Source organism: Sinohyriopsis cumingii, chromosome 12 (assembly GCF_028554795.1).
Source record: "Sinohyriopsis cumingii isolate HCF-2022 chromosome 12, ASM2855479v2, whole genome shotgun sequence".
NCBI classification, from domain to species: Eukaryota; Metazoa; Mollusca; class Bivalvia; order Unionida; family Unionidae; genus Sinohyriopsis; species Sinohyriopsis cumingii.
This window is the reverse complement of record NC_142972.1, coordinates 104,689,710-104,708,732: the sequence shown is the minus strand read 5'-3', so window position 1 is coordinate 104,708,732 and position 19,023 is coordinate 104,689,710. Positions and strand designations below refer to the sequence as shown.

Sequence of the window (19,023 nt, the reverse complement as noted above, 5' to 3'; positions counted from 1 at the left end):
TTCGATTCGTACGGATTGCCCCCTTTGGAAGACGATATCATCGACTTTATGAGAAGAAATGCTCAAACCACCCGATTCAATAACGTGAAATTACAAGGCACAGATTCCTTGGTGTGTGGACAATATTGTGTGTATTTTCTGCATCATCGCAGCCTGGGCTATTCCTTAGAACATTTAGTGACTCATTTCGATCCTCGTTCTTCTGCTAGAAACGATGTGAAAGTAGATCGATGGTTTTGTGACCATTATGCTTATCTTTTGTCTCAAGCTAGGAAACGTAGTGTCCATCAATGGCCTAATGATTTCCAACAGTGGAAATCACAATTTCATTCACAACGTTGTCAGCCTTGTTTAAAGTAGATTGTATTTGAAGAAAAAAATTGTTTGATGTTATAGTGTTGGATTATTGATAAAAATGTTGTTGTTAAGTGTTAAGTGATTTTTGAATAAAAATGTTGTGTTTAGAAAAAAATGCCTTTGTCTTTTGTTTAGCTATAAGAATGTTGGATTGATGCTCTTTCATTTCTTACTATCCCTCTCATGAACGTTGCGGCTTGAAAACCGTGTGGGGGATGTTTTCCTTCACGTCCGCGCTTTAACTTTAAGAACCGGGTTGTTCCCAGTCTAGCCATCCATTGTCGACTCATCCTCCTAAGAAGATGTGCTCCAAACTAGCTAAGCTCAACGAAGCCTACGTGAATCTGCATAGGGTCAGACACAGTCTGATACCGAAGCCAGAAGAAATAGAGAATGTGAGAATGTTAAAAATCACTGAAGACCTGATAGAAGAGCTCTTCAGAGAAGAAATGAACAAGGAGAAAGAAGAATGGACAGAGAAGTACAGACTTCAGAGACAGCAGCAACAGCAGCAACAGCAGCAGCAACAACAGCAACAGCAGCAGCAACCTGAAGCTGACAGAGGCTTTGTCGATTGTCGTATCGACACCAAAGAATTCTTCTTCTCTTTCCGAAGAAGCAGACCTATCGCCAGAAAGTCTATCCTCAGAGGACATCGCATTCTTAGAAACTAAAAAGAATGCCATAACAAACAAAAAACAGCCCTTTTCAGGGCTACCCAATACTCTAGAAAAGAAATAACTATTAATTTGCCAATGTGTGTAGGTAGAGTAGTGTGAAAATAAACACTAACTCTTTCTTAAAAAATGTGAGGGTATGTGTTTGTGTGATTGTGTTTGTAAGTGATAAAGTAGGTTGGTGTGGATAGTAGATTAAAATGATGTTTGTTTCTTGGGCTGCTTGAGGTGTATATTTGGGGTTAGATTGGATTGCTTTGCGTATGTGGATAGTCTATTGAAGTGATGGGTAGCATAAAAAAGTGAGCGAGTGTTTCTTTTAGGTCCGCGCGTTGTTGTTGTTTTTTTGGTCATGATCTAGGTAAGATGAATTTTATGTTTTTAGGGGATGTTTTCCTTCACGTCCGCGCTTTCAGTATAAATTGAAACTCGTTCGGCAGTCCAGCTACCCTTGTTGATTGATCAACACAGCCAGAAGAATGACTAGCAGAATAGTGAAACTGTTAGAACTCCAGATGCACCTGGAATATGCCAGGCGGATAGTAAACGAACTATCAGCGGAGGCTATCGTAGAAGAAGCAAGAATAAAGAAGGAAGAAGAGGAGAGAAGACAGAGGGAAGAGGAGGAAAAGAAAAGAGAAGAGATGATGTCGTTTAATATTCCTGAAACAGAGGATTGGGGTGCTGAAGCGAATCATCCTCCCTCTGCGCTCCCCAGAAGAAAGGTGAAAGAAGACTGGGGAAGAAGATGCGTGTGCGGCGCCAGGCCAGGAAGGTGCAACCATTAGATAGGTGCATCTGGAGTTTTAAAAAAACAGCCCTTTTCAGGGCTACCCAATACTCTAGAAAAGAAATAACGATAGATTTGCCAATGTGTGTAGGTAGAGTAGTGTGTATATAAACACTAACTCTTTTTTAAGATAGTGTGAGGGTATGAGTTTGTGTGTTGGTGTGTTTGTGTTTGTAAGAGCTAAGGTATGTTTGTGTGAATAGTAGATTATGGGTTTCTTAGCGTATGTGAAGAGTAAAGTTAGGGTTTGATTATATGAAATGAGAAAGTAGGGGGATGTTTTCCTTCACGTCCGCGCGTTGTTGGGTCATGATCTAGGTAAGATCTATTTTATGTTTTTAGGGGATGTTTTCCTTCACGTTCGCGCTTTGAGTATAAAACTAACAGTGTTGGCCATTGGAACCCATTCTACGGAATAAGCAAACAAGAAGATGCCAGCAGCTTCAGCTTTATACAACGATCTTATGGGAAGTTGGTATTGGATGGTAGATGGATTGAGTGTAGTAGAAAGGGTTGAACAGGAATGGAGGTATGCAGTGACAAAAGACTTCGTCTCAAGACAAGTAACCAGCCTCCACTTATCCGTAAATATTGTAAAAGAAATGATAGAGGATGAGGAGAAGAGAATCAGAGGTTTAATTAACCCACCGTATGTCAAAGTGGGTAAGTTAAAAGAAGCGATAGATCATGTGACGAGTGCAAGGTGCTTTCTAGAAGACATTGTAGAATGGACAGATTGGTGTTTCGCGAAGTGGGGGTTAGAAAAACTTAAGAAAGCTGAAGAACTAATGAGGAATGTGCTGACCGAAGAGGTCAAGAAGATCAAAGAAAAGTGGTTAAAGGAAAGAAAAGAAGAAGAAAATAGAAAAAAAAGGGATGAATTCGAAAAACTGAACACAAACTGGATGAAAATCCAAGAGAAGTTCCGGGCCATGGGCCACCCGGACTGGTTGCCGGAAACAGAAAAGAAAAAGAAGAAAGGAATGATGGACAAAATAAGAGGATGGTGGAAGAAGTTAAGAAGTTAAAAGAAGAAGAAAAAACCCAAAGGCCCTTTTCAGGGCCCCCATATTTCTCGAAAAGAGATAGTCTTTGAATTGCCTACCCCTTTTCTAAAAAAAATTTTTTTTAAAAAAATTTAAAAAAAAAATCCCATGTTCAATTTCCCTTGTCGCTAGAGTGACCCAGGGTTTTTTCCCATGTTAATTCCCCTTGTCGCTAGAGTGACCCAGGGTTTTTTCCCATGTTAATTCCCCTTGTCGCTAGAGTGACCCACGATTTTTCTCCATGTTAAATTTCCATTGTCGCTAGAGTGACCCAGGGGTCTCTGTAATGCTAATTCCCATTGTCGCTAGGGTGACCCCTTTCACTACTTATGTTCTTTCATTTTTCTGTAAACAGTACTTGACTTGGATTTATATGTTCGATTTTTTTCTTCCTGCAGCAACATTAATATGATTTATTGTTTATGTCACATGACTATTTGAACTCTGATGTCACTGACAAGTAAGTCGCGAGATTTGTGTAGTCATGTGATTCGAAATGCAAATGGTGATTTCCAGGTCAAATTTCATCAACGCTGTTGTTAAGGCTAGTCTGTCAGCGGATTAAATACATAACAAATGCTCTACTCGCAATATCTGAGAAAATAAATAATATTCCTATCGATTTCATGCAGGTATATCTCGATGGAAGGTCGTTCAAGTTTGCTGGGCCGGCTAGTAAGCGGCTACCCCATGCTGACACCAAATTGTGTCGGCGAATTCCAACTTTTCGATAGGGAAGTGACTCTGACCCTACACCCCAACATAAACGTCCAAATATAAAAAATTGGGTGGCAAGGGTCAGAGGAAACTCGGACTAGTTAAATAAGTCTGTCATTTACACTCATTCATACTGAAAACAATCAGCACACATATTACTCACAATGACTGTCTAAAACGTACACTTACTATCAGATACGCCGTTTTGACAGACTTGCTCACACTCATATATTTAGCATCCTTCAAATTTACAAACCAGCTTGCGGTTTGACTGACCAGCACCGATGCCTACTAGGAAAATAAAAGTAAGAATATTTGCATAATATGCACACAGATTATTTACGATCACACACATATTAGGAGTGTGTACGTGCACAAAAGAATTAATGCGGGTTTTCAGTTTTAGCTGTAAAAGACATACGAAACGAAAAAAAAAAAAAAGAAAAATATCGGCAATGAAAGTGGTCACTGTGGAGGGGTGATCTGAATCGTTGATTTTAACGATATACAGAAAAACTGCATCTCCCTGGCCGGGATTGGTTGCACGAGTCAAAGTTTGTCGATCTGCCGAGAGAGAAAGAAAGCATATGATTAGATTCATCTGCCTTCAACTCCCATTTCACGACCCGCTAGGGAGGTTGTGGCTTCTGCGGCCACTGTTCGTTCTTGCTTCTTGATCTTATTACTTCAGTTTATGATGACCCCTCATTCAACCTTCGTTGCGGCGCAGACATTTTCTCATCCTCCTCTATTAGTTTTTTAGCTATGTCCATGGCCCTACCTCCTGGTTTAGAATTTATACGATGAGCCCCTTTTCTGTTTCTCAGGTGACAGCAAAACTGCTATCTGATTTTGGATTTGAGACTTGTGCAGACATTGAGCCATGTACAACTGGTCAGCAAGTGTGCGCACTATCGCAGTATTTAATTATATGTTTGGCTAAAAATGTCTGGAGCCCTGGAAATGATGAAAACTTGTCATAGGAAGGGATGGTCAGACGGTTGCATCCCTTTGGTTTAGGGGTGAACTTGGATTCTAGTTTTGCCAAATGTGAATTTTGTATCGTCTTGCACTCCTGTTTGAAGCCATTTGAAGACTTTGGAACAACTGAGGGCCTTTTGCTAATGTGAAAATGGTTAGTTACAGAATGGTTGTTAGAAGGTTTATAGAAAAAGGTGGTAATTGCAGTTTGCAAGGAGTCGACGACGTATTTCTTAAATATGGCTTTGTTACTTTATCTTATTGTTTTATGCACACACACACACACACACACACACACATATATATATATATATATATATATATATATATATTTCACTAATGAGGGGTCTTGACTAATAAGATAATGCATTGTGGAGTAGGGTCTGACGTTCAGGGCTTAGGAACACCTCATGTTTGGTTGCATGTGGATGACGTCAATGGGCCATGTTTCTTTTTGTCCATACCCATTGCGGGGTTTGCTTTAAACCTTCATGGATGTATAAACTTGAAATGGGGTTGCAGTGTTTAACGACATGCATGTGAGATATAGAATCTATATTGGGGTTTTGACCGAGACAAGGAAATCCCAGTCAGGGGGTTATATTATATGTCTCCCCACCAGGCTTGCCCGAGTGGGGAGACATATAATGTAACCCCGCGACTGGGATTTCCTTGTCTCGGTCAAAACCCCAACGTAGATTATTTTTCTCACCCGATATTTTCCTTTTAAGTAAAAAGAATTATTCCTTAGTGTTCACGTCCAATGTTTACATGCGGCGCATGAATATAAATATGTTAATGAGGGCTGTGGTGTGACTGTTGCGTCCGAAGTACACAGTTTATACGCGTGGGCAAAGAAAAATAACAACATAAAACGTCACATAATGAGGTATTATCACATTTAATATATGGATGTTATATGAAATTGACAGTAAATAATTAATATTTATTACAAGAAACTTTTATTTTCAGCAGTCCCAATGTTGAAAAGTTATTATGTAAATAATAAAACGATATTGGCAGCTCTACTGTAGATATACTTAGTACAGGCTGTAACGAAGAGTAATATCTTGCTTTTGATTTTTCATGGGTAATTAGAGATATTGTCACTATCGTATATAACTATTCTTTTCCTTGGAGGAGGTGATACTGTTTGTGACATACTTGTGTTGTCCTTAATATTGATTGTAAAATTACCCACGTGTATAATAGATCCTCTAAAAACGGACTCTAGCTGATAACCATTTGCTAAACTTCAAGTTCACGGATTCTTTGAACATTTATTTTTCTGTCCTGGAAATATGGCAAGTGCTACAGTGAATTTTTCTTATAGATTAATGTGTTGACGGATAACTGATTCCTTCTGGCTAGTAAGTGCATTATATGTCATTAAATATTGTAGGTATATTTTTGATTCACTGGGGGCACACTGGAGATGCGTAACAAAATTAGAATAAAGCATGTTTTATGTAACACTTTTCTGGCTGTTACTAAGTTTTCCGTAGTTAAGAGAGTTGGGAGGCTATGAAGTGTATAGGTTTATATTCTATGTGCACGGATCAGTGTTTTCTGTTATAATTCATTTCACACAGCATTGAGAATTTTATCCTGTCTGTAGCACATTCTTTTTCAGGTCAGCATCATTAAACGTAGCAAACAATATATAATTTGTTTCATACAAAGTATTTAAAACTAGTTAGTTAGCTTTAGCTACATTTAATGACGCTGACCTGAAAATGTACTGAGCTAGGCCTGCATATAGGATAAAATTGACTATGATGTGTGGAACGAACTAGCATAATACCAAAGAAGCTCGATATCGTATGCGTTCGTGTCTTTGTCTCTCTCGAAATGTTTTTTTAATTATTTTTATGGTGTGTTCTCAAAGATGTATTTGCCTTAAGTAACTATGTTTTTGTTATATATTTGTAGTTGTTGTTGTTTGATTTTAATACAGCTACGTCAGGCACAGCAGAAGACAACAAGGGTTTCTTTTTTTTAAAGTAGTTCTGAGCGCGTGGACACCTTGACTGAGACGACAGGTCTGAGATGACTAGACAAGAAAAGTAAGGTTAGCAAAACAGCTAGATTTCTCTGTTGCATGGGTGAGAAATCTACGTCCTTGTATGGTCGTTGACGTGTCACAATGCAACCCATGAATCAAAACGGGGCTGGGGGGTGGGGAGGGCGATTTTATTTCCACGGAAATTTGACTTGCGTGTACTTTTAATATCGTCGCCTCTTTGTAACTCTGGCAATTGAAAAATTCATCTTTTAATACTTTTCCATTTACATCTTCCATTATAAAGACAGGCGAAGTTAGTTCTTCCAATGCATGCCCTATGTACGGTGTTTACCTTTTCTTCCTTTTGGTCTTGGATTTCCAGTCACTTCGCTTTGAGGCTTCATTTCTTGTGGAGTGCATCCAGTTCTACAATGGTACGACTGCATATAAGCTTTGACGAGACGAGTAGCACGTCAGAGTATTTAGAAATATGTTGCTGTTTAATATATTTCCGTATATATTATTTCAAGGTTCGTTGAAACCGTTCCACGACACTAACTTTCTTGTCAGGATTTTCAGTAATGTGTCATTTTGTTCAATTTCTTTTGAGAAATTTGGTTACGAATTTAAATGCCTTTGTCTATTTTGTTTCTTAGAAGCTCTCGGCCACGTTTTATCATTATGATTGTTAAAACTCGCGCAGATTATAAACTTAATTTAAATGTCAAAGGAACGAATAAAACTGGTTTTCAAAAAAAGAAAAAAGAAAAAAAGTAAGCAACACACAACAAATATTTGTAACCTCTATAGCACGAAGCTCATTGAGAGCCATTTACTAAATCGGCTTGTCATTGATGATCGATTCGTTACTTTAGACTGACGTCTTCGAAGGTTTCGTCGAATTGGTTATTGCAACGTGTGCGTCGACTGGGATGAGGTACTAATTTAACTTCGCGATCTTTATCGGACATTAAGGTGTCTTTTAATACAGCAAAGTTTACCCCAAGACTCTTCCGATAGTTGTGTTTCAGTCCTTTCACTTTACATTTTTAATGAAGTTTTTATTTTTGTATAATCTCAGCGCTGGTAGCTGAAACTTTTAGGTCCACCAGTGGCAAACGTAGAAGAGTCTCCTACACATGTTTGTTAGTCCACGCTCTTAAAGATTTTGTCTTTGTCGTGTGAGTGATAACATCAGGAAGGTCAATTTAGACGCAACTGACGGCTTCAAAGTAAATGACATGATCTTCTTAAGTTTCCAACACCTTGCACAGTCTTAAACTGACTTTTACTCAAGATATTGCCAAACCCAAAGAACACTTCGTGATTCACCAAGATCAGATTCACTAATCAAATAGAGCATCAACGAAGCACACACTGGTATATTTGATTTATTATGTCCGAAATTCGTCTACTTCGTACAACAATCGTATAGCATTGGTTCGTCCTCCACACAACTGTCGCGTGGATTTAAAACTTTGACGATGTGTGGATAATCTTTGTTGTAAGTGTCGTCGAAAAACTGTTGCATGACCAACCCTGTAGCAGGGGTTTTCACTTCTCGGTGAAGATCACATGGGGGCTCTTAAATTTGTACACGACCTGTCAGTTTCTAGATTCAATTCATCCACGATTTAGGAATTCCTTCAATGAACCACAACCTCCCTGCCTCAGATATAACTGATAAACGTTTCCACAACAATGTATACGTATGGCCACATTGGATCGATCATATTTCAGCATATCGTCTTCATGCTCAATAGAAAATTGGGTATGGTACCATGCATAAAACGCTTCCCTTTGTTCAGTGTGCATACCATCGTGGTAGTAGTAATAGGTTTCAGAGGAAATGTTGAGGAAGAGGGCACTACGGTTTAATTTGTTTCATGGAATCTATGCAATGTACATTTACGACTTCATGCAAATTAGTTTGGCTGCATTTATGGTCACGTGTTTCCATGTTTTTAAAACAAATATTCAATATATTTTGTCCGACGCATTTCGAGATCTTTTTGCATCAGGTGTCATCAGTTGGGTCCAAACCCCACTTAGCAAAATCACACGGTGCACGACAGCAGTGACATGTCTGTTCATGTCCTCTGAGAGTCAAGTTACAGTTTGGATATTGATGAAATATAGGTTTCCGAATACAGTAGAGGCAAGCGCAGTGAACCACACACACATTAGAAATGTAAATTCTATTGTTTTGAGAGAACGTTTAAGGCAAAGATGACAAGTTCTAAATGAAGGTCCCGTTTCTGTTTCTTCTTTGGATATTCATTGATCTTCGGGTTTATTGTCAAATGTCTGAGTATGGCATTGGTGATTAAACTCGACGACTTGGCAATAAATACGGCATCGTATTTTCCTGAACAAATTTGTGACTTTTTGTTGGCACAAGCACACGGTTCACGGGTGGACACACTGTCAGTACCTTCCGTTGATGGAATTGTTTCGTGCGATACAGCTCGTAACAAGCTGGACATAACGAATATTCGTCTTTAACCTGGGGTATCCTTTGGAAACTATTTAGATCCTCGCCCAAATATCATATACGAGAAATAATGGAAACGTTCTGAATAATTTGTTGTAACTCGTTTGTTTCTGTGACCCTCTAAATAAATTTAATGTCGATCAGTAGACAAAATAGCGTTTAATAGAATGATCTACAGTTTGCACGCGCAGCACGGCAGTCACCTAGAGATAAATGAGTGTGACATTATGTAGGTAACTGACAGTGTCGTGAAATGTTGGAGAAGTAGAATAAATGTGTTACCGTGCAAAAGACTATACTGTAAATTATGAGCTCTCTTAGGCTGCTCTCTGATTTATATCAAGACCGACTTGAATACAATTTGCGGAGGCAAGTCTATGTCATATCCTGCAATTTTGAGGCGATTTCTTCATTTTAAAGATGGTTACGAATCCATGCAATACACACGTTTTGAAAGACCGTTGTCTGCGACAGGTGAGAGGGAAGTGGCTATCGTGAAAAGGGGTAATTGATGAAGATTGCCAGATACATGTTACATGCATTCATTTTCCTGTTTTAATATGTTGAAAAATTCATTTGAAGTCAGTTTGGTTCGTGCAGGATGGATCCAACACTTGTTGACGGCTGATCAGATACCAGCTTGGGTTGAAATCTCCAAACAGCTTTTCGCCTATTGTGAAAAGTGTGATCAGAGACGTTTGAATCGATCCACACAGTCGAACTGTCAGTACGTTTTTACGCATTATCATTCAGTGCGAATTGTATTATTCCTCTTGAGTCAGAGTTAAAAAACAAAACACATGTGACTGACTTTGTTCGTGTCACTGAACATTTTATGATTCTAAAGTGGGTTTTCCGCCCCGCAAAATTGTGGAATGCTAGTGAGCCACCCGTAAGCGTTCCGGTACCCGAGATATTAAGTAGGTGTGTGTATCCCGCTTCCCAATCAAGAGTTTGCGAATTCGAAACTCGCAGCATCACATGTTTTTTTTTCTTTTTATTTTTGTGCTAAAACTTTCTTTCAAACCCGCGCACACCAATTATATAGATATCTTTTAAAACCTTTTTATCTTTTTTTTATGTCAAAACATTTTTTCATAACTCTACACTGCCAAATATGAATTCGTAAGTATCCCAATTTCTTAAAACTTTTATTTTTATGTTGAAACGTTCTTTTCAACATGCGCATCTCCAGTTTGTTTTGAAAAAAAAAACACATTCCCGTCCTAGGAGAGCCACTGCATCCCAGTTTTAAATTTTGTATTTTTAGTTTTTTAAACGCGTGCTTCCCGATTTGGTTTTACTTTCTTATTATCTTGAAACTTTCTTTCATCACTGGCGTCATAGTACGGACAATTAAGCTCACACACACACACAGACACACACACACACACACACACACACACACACGGATACACACACACACACACACACACACACACACACACCCACCGCTCCGGTGGCCTAGTGGTTAGAGCGTCCGCCTCGGATGCGGGAGGTGGTGGGTTCGATCCCCGGCCGAGTCATACCAGAGACTTTAAAAATGGTACTAACAGCTGCCTCGCTTGGCGTTCAGCATTAAGAGGTTAGTGTTAGGACTGGTTTTCCTGGTGTCAGGATAATGTGACTGGGTGGGACATCATGCTACATGTCTGCGCCATGATGCCCCAGTGCTAGACATCACTATAAACTGCCACATTGCAGACATCGTAGCAGTATGACTGAAAAATTGTTAAAGCTACGTTAAAAATCAAAATCACATCACATCACACACACACACACACACACACACACACGTCATATTTACATCACAATAAATTAATGACGTAAGCAATGATATTGAATTCAGTCTGATGAAACATCAAAGCGAAACCGGTCACACATTCTATGTTCTGATGTTGTTTATATATATATATACCTGTTTTTCAGAATTGTCGATCCTAAGCAGAAATGGGTCATTGACTAAAAAAGTTTTTTATGCTAATGCTCACTCAAAAAAAGTAAATAAATGAATGAATAAATGACATAAAAAAGATAGATAGATAGATATAGAGAGATAGACAGATAGATAGATAGATAGATAGATAGACAGACAGATAGATAGATAGATAGATAGATAGATAGATAGATAGATAGATAGATAGATAGCTAGATAGATAGATAGATAGATAGATAAAGTCAACTAAAGTAATGAACAGTGTTTCACTTTTTCATTAGATAGCACAGCGAATACCACAGGCTTGTTCATGATAGGCATGGCTACCATAGTCTGCTTCTCTAAAGATGTTTAGGACTAGTGCCCATCTGCACTGGCTGCAAGAAATTTCACAGTCACAAAAGCCATTCGAGAACTGACAGTGTGGTAAATTACATTCTCGTTACATATAGGTACGATACTGATTTTGTTATAACACTTATATACATGTTCTGTATTAGTTATATCGCAGACTATTAAGAACAGTAATGTCATATAACAACAGCAGTTAATTATTGTATCCGATTAATATTTCTACAGTTTGTGTTATCATACGCCGATTTATCTTGTGCGTAATGGTTCTAGATTCTGAAAGATTCTGTAGGACACTAGGGTATCCACCATCTGGTACATTTACATCATGAATAATTTTAATTATTGATGATGTACGGGATAATAAAAAATATATAGGCAATACTTTGAATTTTAAGGGTCATAGGAATTATAAGGGTCTTTTTAATCATGAGATTCATAAGTATAAGACTGTCAGAGAAGTATCAAGGGATGGATTATCAGGTAAGTGAAATCAGCCTTCAAGCGAGAGTGATAGGAGAGTATCATGGATGTATATATGAAGTCATGGGACAGCTTTATGCATGTATATATGAAGTCTTGGGACAGATTTATGCATCTATGTATGAAATCATTTGACATCGTTATACATGTATATATGAAACCATGGGGGCATCGTCATGTATGTATGTATATATGGAGTCATGGGACATCGTTATTCATGTCTATATGAAGTTGTGGGACATCATCATGCATGTATATGTGAAGACATGGGACATCGTTATGCATATATATATATATATATATATATATATATATATATATATATATATGATATCGTGGGACATCGTTATGCATGTATATATGAAGTCCTAGGACATCGTTATCCATGTATATATGACGTCGTGGGACATAATCATGCATGTATATGTGAAGACATGGGACATAATCATACATGCATATATGAAATCCTGAGACATCGTTATACATGTATATATGAAGTCCTGGGACATCGTTATGCATGCAAATATCAAGTAAGGGGACATCATTATGCATGTGTAAATGAAGTAATGTGATATTATTATGTATGAATATATGAAGTCATAGAACACCATTATGTATGTATATGTGAAGTCATGAGACATAGTTATGCATGTATATATGAAATTATGGGACATCGTTATGTATGTATATTTGAAGTCACGGGACATCATCATGCACGTATATATGAAGTCATGACATCATTGTGCATATATGTATTACGTCGTGGGACATCATTATGCATGTATTATGAAGTCATTGGATGATGTCATGGGACATCGTTATGCATGTTTATATGATGTCATGGTACATCATTATGCATGCATATATGAAGTCATGGGACATAATCATGCATGTAAAGATGAAGTCATGGGACATCATGGATGTATATATGAAGTTGTAGTACATCGTTATGTATGTGTATATGAAGCCTTGGGACATCGTCATGCATGTATATATGAAGCCATGATACATCATTATGCATGTATATATAAAGTCATGGGACATCATCATTGCATGTATATATGAAGTCTTGGGACAGTATAATGCACGTATATATGAAGTCCTGGGGCACTGTTATCCATGCATACATGAAGTCTTGGGACAGCATAATGTACTTATCTATGATTTTCATAGGGCTGGGTGTTTAGAAAGGTTTGTAATTGTTTTTGTTTCTTGATGCTACCAGCATTTATTTATTCTTACAACACGTTAAGTTCAGATCTAGTATTTAGATGCAGTTCATGCGTTCATTCCAACAAAGCTTTCCCATCTCCGAAGAACACTCGTTATTGAAAGGAAATTAAGTTTCTGGATGAAACGTTTCCTCAGGGAAGCACACTCTAATAATGTTTTGGGATACAAGAAATTTTCATCAACACTAAATTGAAAAATATCTTTAGGACAAAAGGTAAAGTGTCTGTTTAAAAGATTTTGTTGTATCGTATTTCATATGATATCCATGATCGTATATCTTTTATATGAAAGAGTCTGTTACGGCCAGTTTCTTCATGAGGACCAACTATTCTTTAATTGTATACGTTGTTCTTTCTTTCACTGAATATTATTAGCCTTGTTGGGTGCTCGGCTCATACGAAGACTTCAAAGAATTGACAACATGGCACATAATGGGCATGCAGCAGTGTACATGAGCAACCTTCGATCGGACATACGCATTGGAGACTTGAAAAATTTCATTTTGTATCTCTTCAGTAACACTCTTTCTGTGAAGATTAACAAAAGCAGCATCAATGTAATCACTTCAACAGGCAACTATTCTGCTATTATTGATGTCCGTAATGAAAACGACATAGAACATATTTTACAGCATCTTTCAACTTTTGAAAGTCGGAGAAAATTAGCGTTCAATTTTATGAATATTGTTCCTCCGGGTCAGATGCTTGATGTCAAACGATTCAAACTTGCTGATGAAGAGCAGGCCAATGAAAGGCTTCCAGATATCTATGAAAGACGAATCGCAGATTATGGGAGTAATATGTCTAAGTTCTATCTAATTGGAGAGAAGTTGGGAAATGAGACAAGAAATACAGAGTTTAAAAAGGCAGGTGGGAGATACATGGATACAGAGATGCGGAAAGATGTTCCAAATTACTTATGTGGCTTTTTGAATAGCGAAGTAAGAGGAACCTTAATGTTTGGGGTTCTGGACGATGGTATGTAATAACAGAACGAGTTTTATAACACAGTTTTATAACACAGATGCTGTAAATTATTAGAACTGGTATTATAGAATATGTTCATAATTATCAAAATGAATATTTAACATGTAATAAATTATCAGAATTACTAGCATAGTACATATTCAGCGACGGTAGAATTAGTATTTGTACAAATTCAACACTAAGTGCATTCTCAGATTTAATATTATAATGTGCATTCAGCAATATTAGTACGAACATTGGAGTACGCAGTCATGACACTATCTGACTGGGTATTATTGTACACATTTAATGCGCAATCAGAACGAGTATTAGTGCACAGTCAGGGCACTATCAGAATCAATCTGGTTTACACATTGCGAAATTGTGCTGTAATTTCGATGATAAGTTCATCTGCATCCTCCTTACTACACTCAAAATGAAGGAAGCATTAAATTCCATAGCGTTTTTTTTTAAATATAATTGCAATTGAAAAAATTCATATTTTTCCCCACATTATGATTTCAAACATTCAATGACAGAAACAGAAACACATTTGTAGATGTCAACACGCTTCTCCCTAGCTTATTAAATCTCATGTATTTCATGTGGAATCGCCACATACAAATCCAGTCAATAATCACGAAATTTCCTAGAATCGAGAAAAATACCAAACTTGTTGCAATGCACATTCATTCACAATATGGCTCCAAATTTCAATTTTAATTAGACGCGCCACTTTCTTTCGAAAGTTAAGTCGAGCGCGCGACTAAGTTCAAATTTATCTGGGCGGAGTTATGTGCGCAGTAATAATGTTGATTTGTGTAATGATGAATATGCGCTTATGTATTTAGTTTGGAATGCGGCATACATTCATTTACGTTGTTTCTTGTAGTGTATTTTGTTTATATAATTAAACCTTATGTAGAATAAAAAAATGAGCATATAATAAAATGGTTACTGCCTTTGTATGGGAAAATATGAACTCGTTTTGTCGGAAGGATATAATGCACTCACAAGGTCGTGCAGTATTCCATCCCAAAACTCATTTATATTTTCCCATACAAATGCAGAGTGAGCGTTATTGTACACAGTCATTACAACACCCATGTCTATGCAGTGAGCAGCTAAAATACATGATTCAACAGAAATAGAAAGATGTTGGCAGGTGTTCAATTCAAATCCTATAAAACACAAACATTAAAATTAAAAACATTATAGACGAGAATTAGCTTATAAACTATTATCCAACCCGTAGATATTACAACAGTCTGAATTCCGAGTAAGGTAATACAGCATCAGAGTTTTGATCAGTACGAATGGTTTTCAGTAACCTTTATTATATTAATGAAATACGTGATATACAAACATATAGACGTCGTTTAAGATCCAAAGCGGTGTTTGGTACTGTTTACCTCAAGCATTTTCAGATCATCAACTTATTTGGAATTAAGCATGAAAAGTGAGTTGGCGGACATTGTATGTAGGAAGATAGGAAAATAATACCTTTATGTATATTACCACGAATATTTTACATATCAGGTATGCTGTAAGTACTGTTTCACGGGAATTTATTGATACTTAACTATCATGATTTATGCTAGCTTCATAATTTATTAATGTAATATATCTAGTCATATGGCACGTTAAGAAAAATGTTGGCATTTGTAAGGTACCACAGATAATGTGTCTAGTCATCCCGTACAGACATTGTTCATAGATTCCGTATGGAATACTTAAGGAATCCGTATGGAGGAGATATGGACTGAAAAACTTATGGAATCAGACAATTTATTCCATATCAGTTCCATAAGTATTTCACAGCAAGTGAAAATGCCATATGGAATAAAGTTGCAACTACTCTCTGAAGAAATATGAACCTAAAGTATCTGATTCACATAAAAATATTGATGTGAGTACATGCATATGTCAGTGTAGCTGATGTGGAAGGATGAATATATACTCATATAAATTTCAAGAAACACATGTATGTCAGTTTTCTTTAATTTATTTACACAGATGTTTAAAAAAAGACAAAGACATGATCAAAAAAGTAGAGAAAATGTAAACATGCTCAGAAAATTAATATATGGTAGTACAAGCATAGACGAATCTTTGGACTTTGTACAAAGTGTCTGTTGGGCTTGATCTGATGTTGACTCTGAAAAGTAATGTTTTGGCTTACTATTAAAATATGCTCTAAAATAATCATACCCTAGTGAAAATGTGACTGACATTTCGGCGAAATCACAGTGAACATTTTTTAACATTCATTCAAATGTCCTTTTTCACTAAATTATGTTATTTTAGGAGATTTTACAAAAATTTCTGACAATATCTGTGAACTTTTGTCATTGAAATTTCACTGACTCTGCCAACATTTCTGAAAATATTAGTGGGAATATGTGATTAAAATTTCACTGAGAGTCTGTCAAACATTCTGAAAATATAGTTATATTTTGTGATTGTAACAACACTGACATTTCAGTAAAAAAATATCAATAAGATAATAAAATTTATTTTTTGTTTCTTGTATAGTTTGAATGATTTTCAGCAGCATCTATATTTCCTGTTTCTGAAAGCTGTAATTGTATTGTTTATTTTGGGCACAATAACTTCTTTCCACATCTTTCCTTGTCATATTTCTTTATCAAATTTTGTTATTTTATTTTTGTTTAACTTTAAACTGGATTTAATTGCCCTTAAACAAGTTTTCTTGTTTTCTGCTTTAAAGCAGAATTTCGCTTTTCTCCTTACCTGAATCTGATTTTTCTTGATACGGACCTTTTTTTAATATTGTCTCCGAACCTATTTTAAAAAAAATAATGCCATAGCCAGTCCCATTCCGCAACGAGCTTTCTAATAAGTATTTGCTCCGTTTATTATTTAAAGGATGATCGCTGTAAAGAGCTTTTTGCTTGGTCAAAAATTTGTACTTGCCCAAGGAATCATTGCCTAACGGAAACTGATGGGAATGCTAAACATGGCGATTCGAATTTTTGAGCGGGATACGAGATTGAATAACCATTTGAAAAATGTGCAGCAATGAGAATAGCTGGAAGGCAAGTCGATGGGAACGTAATTGGTCAGTCTGTATTAAAACTGAACGCCAGAACTAGCATTTTGGTTTTTGTGCCATAAAGAGCTTCACACTAGCGGCTAACGTGCTAAATATAACATGGAATTGAACCAGGATGATTTCGAAGTTATATAACTCAAAACTGATTAACTTTGAGAATGAATTTAAGGAGGACAACATATAGATCACTGGTGGGAATTGTTGCCAAATACCCAATGTCTATCAAAGATCGTCATATCTTTGCGGAATTTTCTTGGTCCACACGTAGAATCATCTTTCAATAGCGTGAGACATACATCATTGTGTATATTATCAAAATATTCCAGGTGTGTTGAAATTCAATGTAAAATAAGAGTAATTATATCATGATACACTTTTGTCACGGCTGCTTATCGAACAAGGACTAATTCAAGAGACCACAACAGCATCATAGTTTGTACATTAATCAAAATCAAGTCTGCAGTACAGGTGACATATGGCAGGCTCCTAACATTTCGTCTTTTCATGTCTCAAATGGATGCTTTTCTCTATTTTGCATTATTTTCAGTTGAATTTTTAAATGCAGAATAATGTTTTATATTTTGTATATGTTTATGGGTTCACAGATGCCTATACATATATTCCAGGCTTATTACTTTGTTTTTTAAAATCACTTAATTATTTAGCGTCAAGCCAGATTCTTCACATCATATTGTATATAATGTATATATTGTAAATGACAGATAGAAGGCCACAGGGTAGATTAATTCTGTAACTAATTAAGCTACCTTCTCTAAATAAAGTCATTATTATTATTATTATTATTATTATTATTATCATTATTAACTCCCATATCTCTTGCCTTGTATGTCATGTAATTACAACATCTGTATATATTTTTCATGCACACTTAATATCACATTGGTTAATAAAGTTATGTTTAATTCATATCCATTATTAATTTGAAACCTTCTGAAATGTCTGAAAAACTACTGAAACGTCAGTAAAATACTAAATAATTATAAATAAATTTAGGTCAAATTTTTTGTGAACCCTAACAAATATTTCAGTGAAATTTTAGTGAGATCTTACCACTTTTTCAATGAAAGTTTTGGTCGAAATATTTTTGAAATCTCACCAAACGTTTCAGTGAAATGAAAAAGACTTAAGTGATGCCATCATGGATTAGATTTTGTATGCAAGAAAGAAAATGAGGACAAGAAAAACCTAAATCTTATTTGATAATGTCTGTCAAAATAATCCATTAAAAAATTATTGTGAATATTTTTCACTGATTCCCAATAATGTATAAAAATAATTAGTCAGTTTAATAGAAATCTGAAGCAGATTTTTTATGGTTTAGGCAGACAGCGCTTAAAAAATCCATCTGAAATCCGCTTTAAGTAAGCCTGGAAAATGTCATACGGGATGGACTATTACCAAAGTCCATATGGACTATTGCCAAATTCCAAATGGATTATTCACAAATTCCATATGTACTATTGCCAAATTCCATATGGATTATTCACAAATTCCGTATGGATTATTCACTAATTAAATATGGATTATTCACAAATTCCGTATGGATTATTCACAAATTCCATATGGATTATTGCCAATTCCATGTGTAATTTTAATTATATTCCATATGGACAACCTACAGATCTCATGGACTTATTGCTTATACATGAGATTTTCCATACGGAGTACGTAAGGAATCCATAACATTTCCATATGGATAGACCGAAATCCATAAGAGTGCTTCAGCTAAAATAATAAAGATGTCCATATGGATATTTCTATAAAAGTACGTATGGATTCCATATCCAATCCATGTGGACAATTCTTACGGGATTGGATACGTTTAGACTAATGTTGGCATTTGTAATGTACCAATAATAATGTATATAATCATTAGACATGTTAAGACTAA

The 19,023-nt window shown here is 36.2% G+C and overlaps 1 protein-coding gene across 3 annotated transcripts in view; it reads left to right on the top strand.

The window, feature by feature from the left end:
• LOC149787172 (schlafen-like protein 1) overlaps nt 1-19,023 on the top strand; it is a 59,595-nt gene that overhangs the window by 20,403 nt on the left and 20,169 nt on the right. For 2 of the 3 annotated variants that reach the window (XM_089977671.1, XM_089977669.1), the window contains exon 2: nt 13,445-14,047. In XM_089977671.1, the coding sequence (XP_089833797.1) occupies nt 13,445-14,047 (603 nt within the window). Of the gene's footprint in view, nt 1-11,284; nt 11,456-13,444; nt 14,048-19,023 lie in introns of all 3 variants that reach the window. The other variant, XM_089977670.1, reaches the window with a different exon arrangement.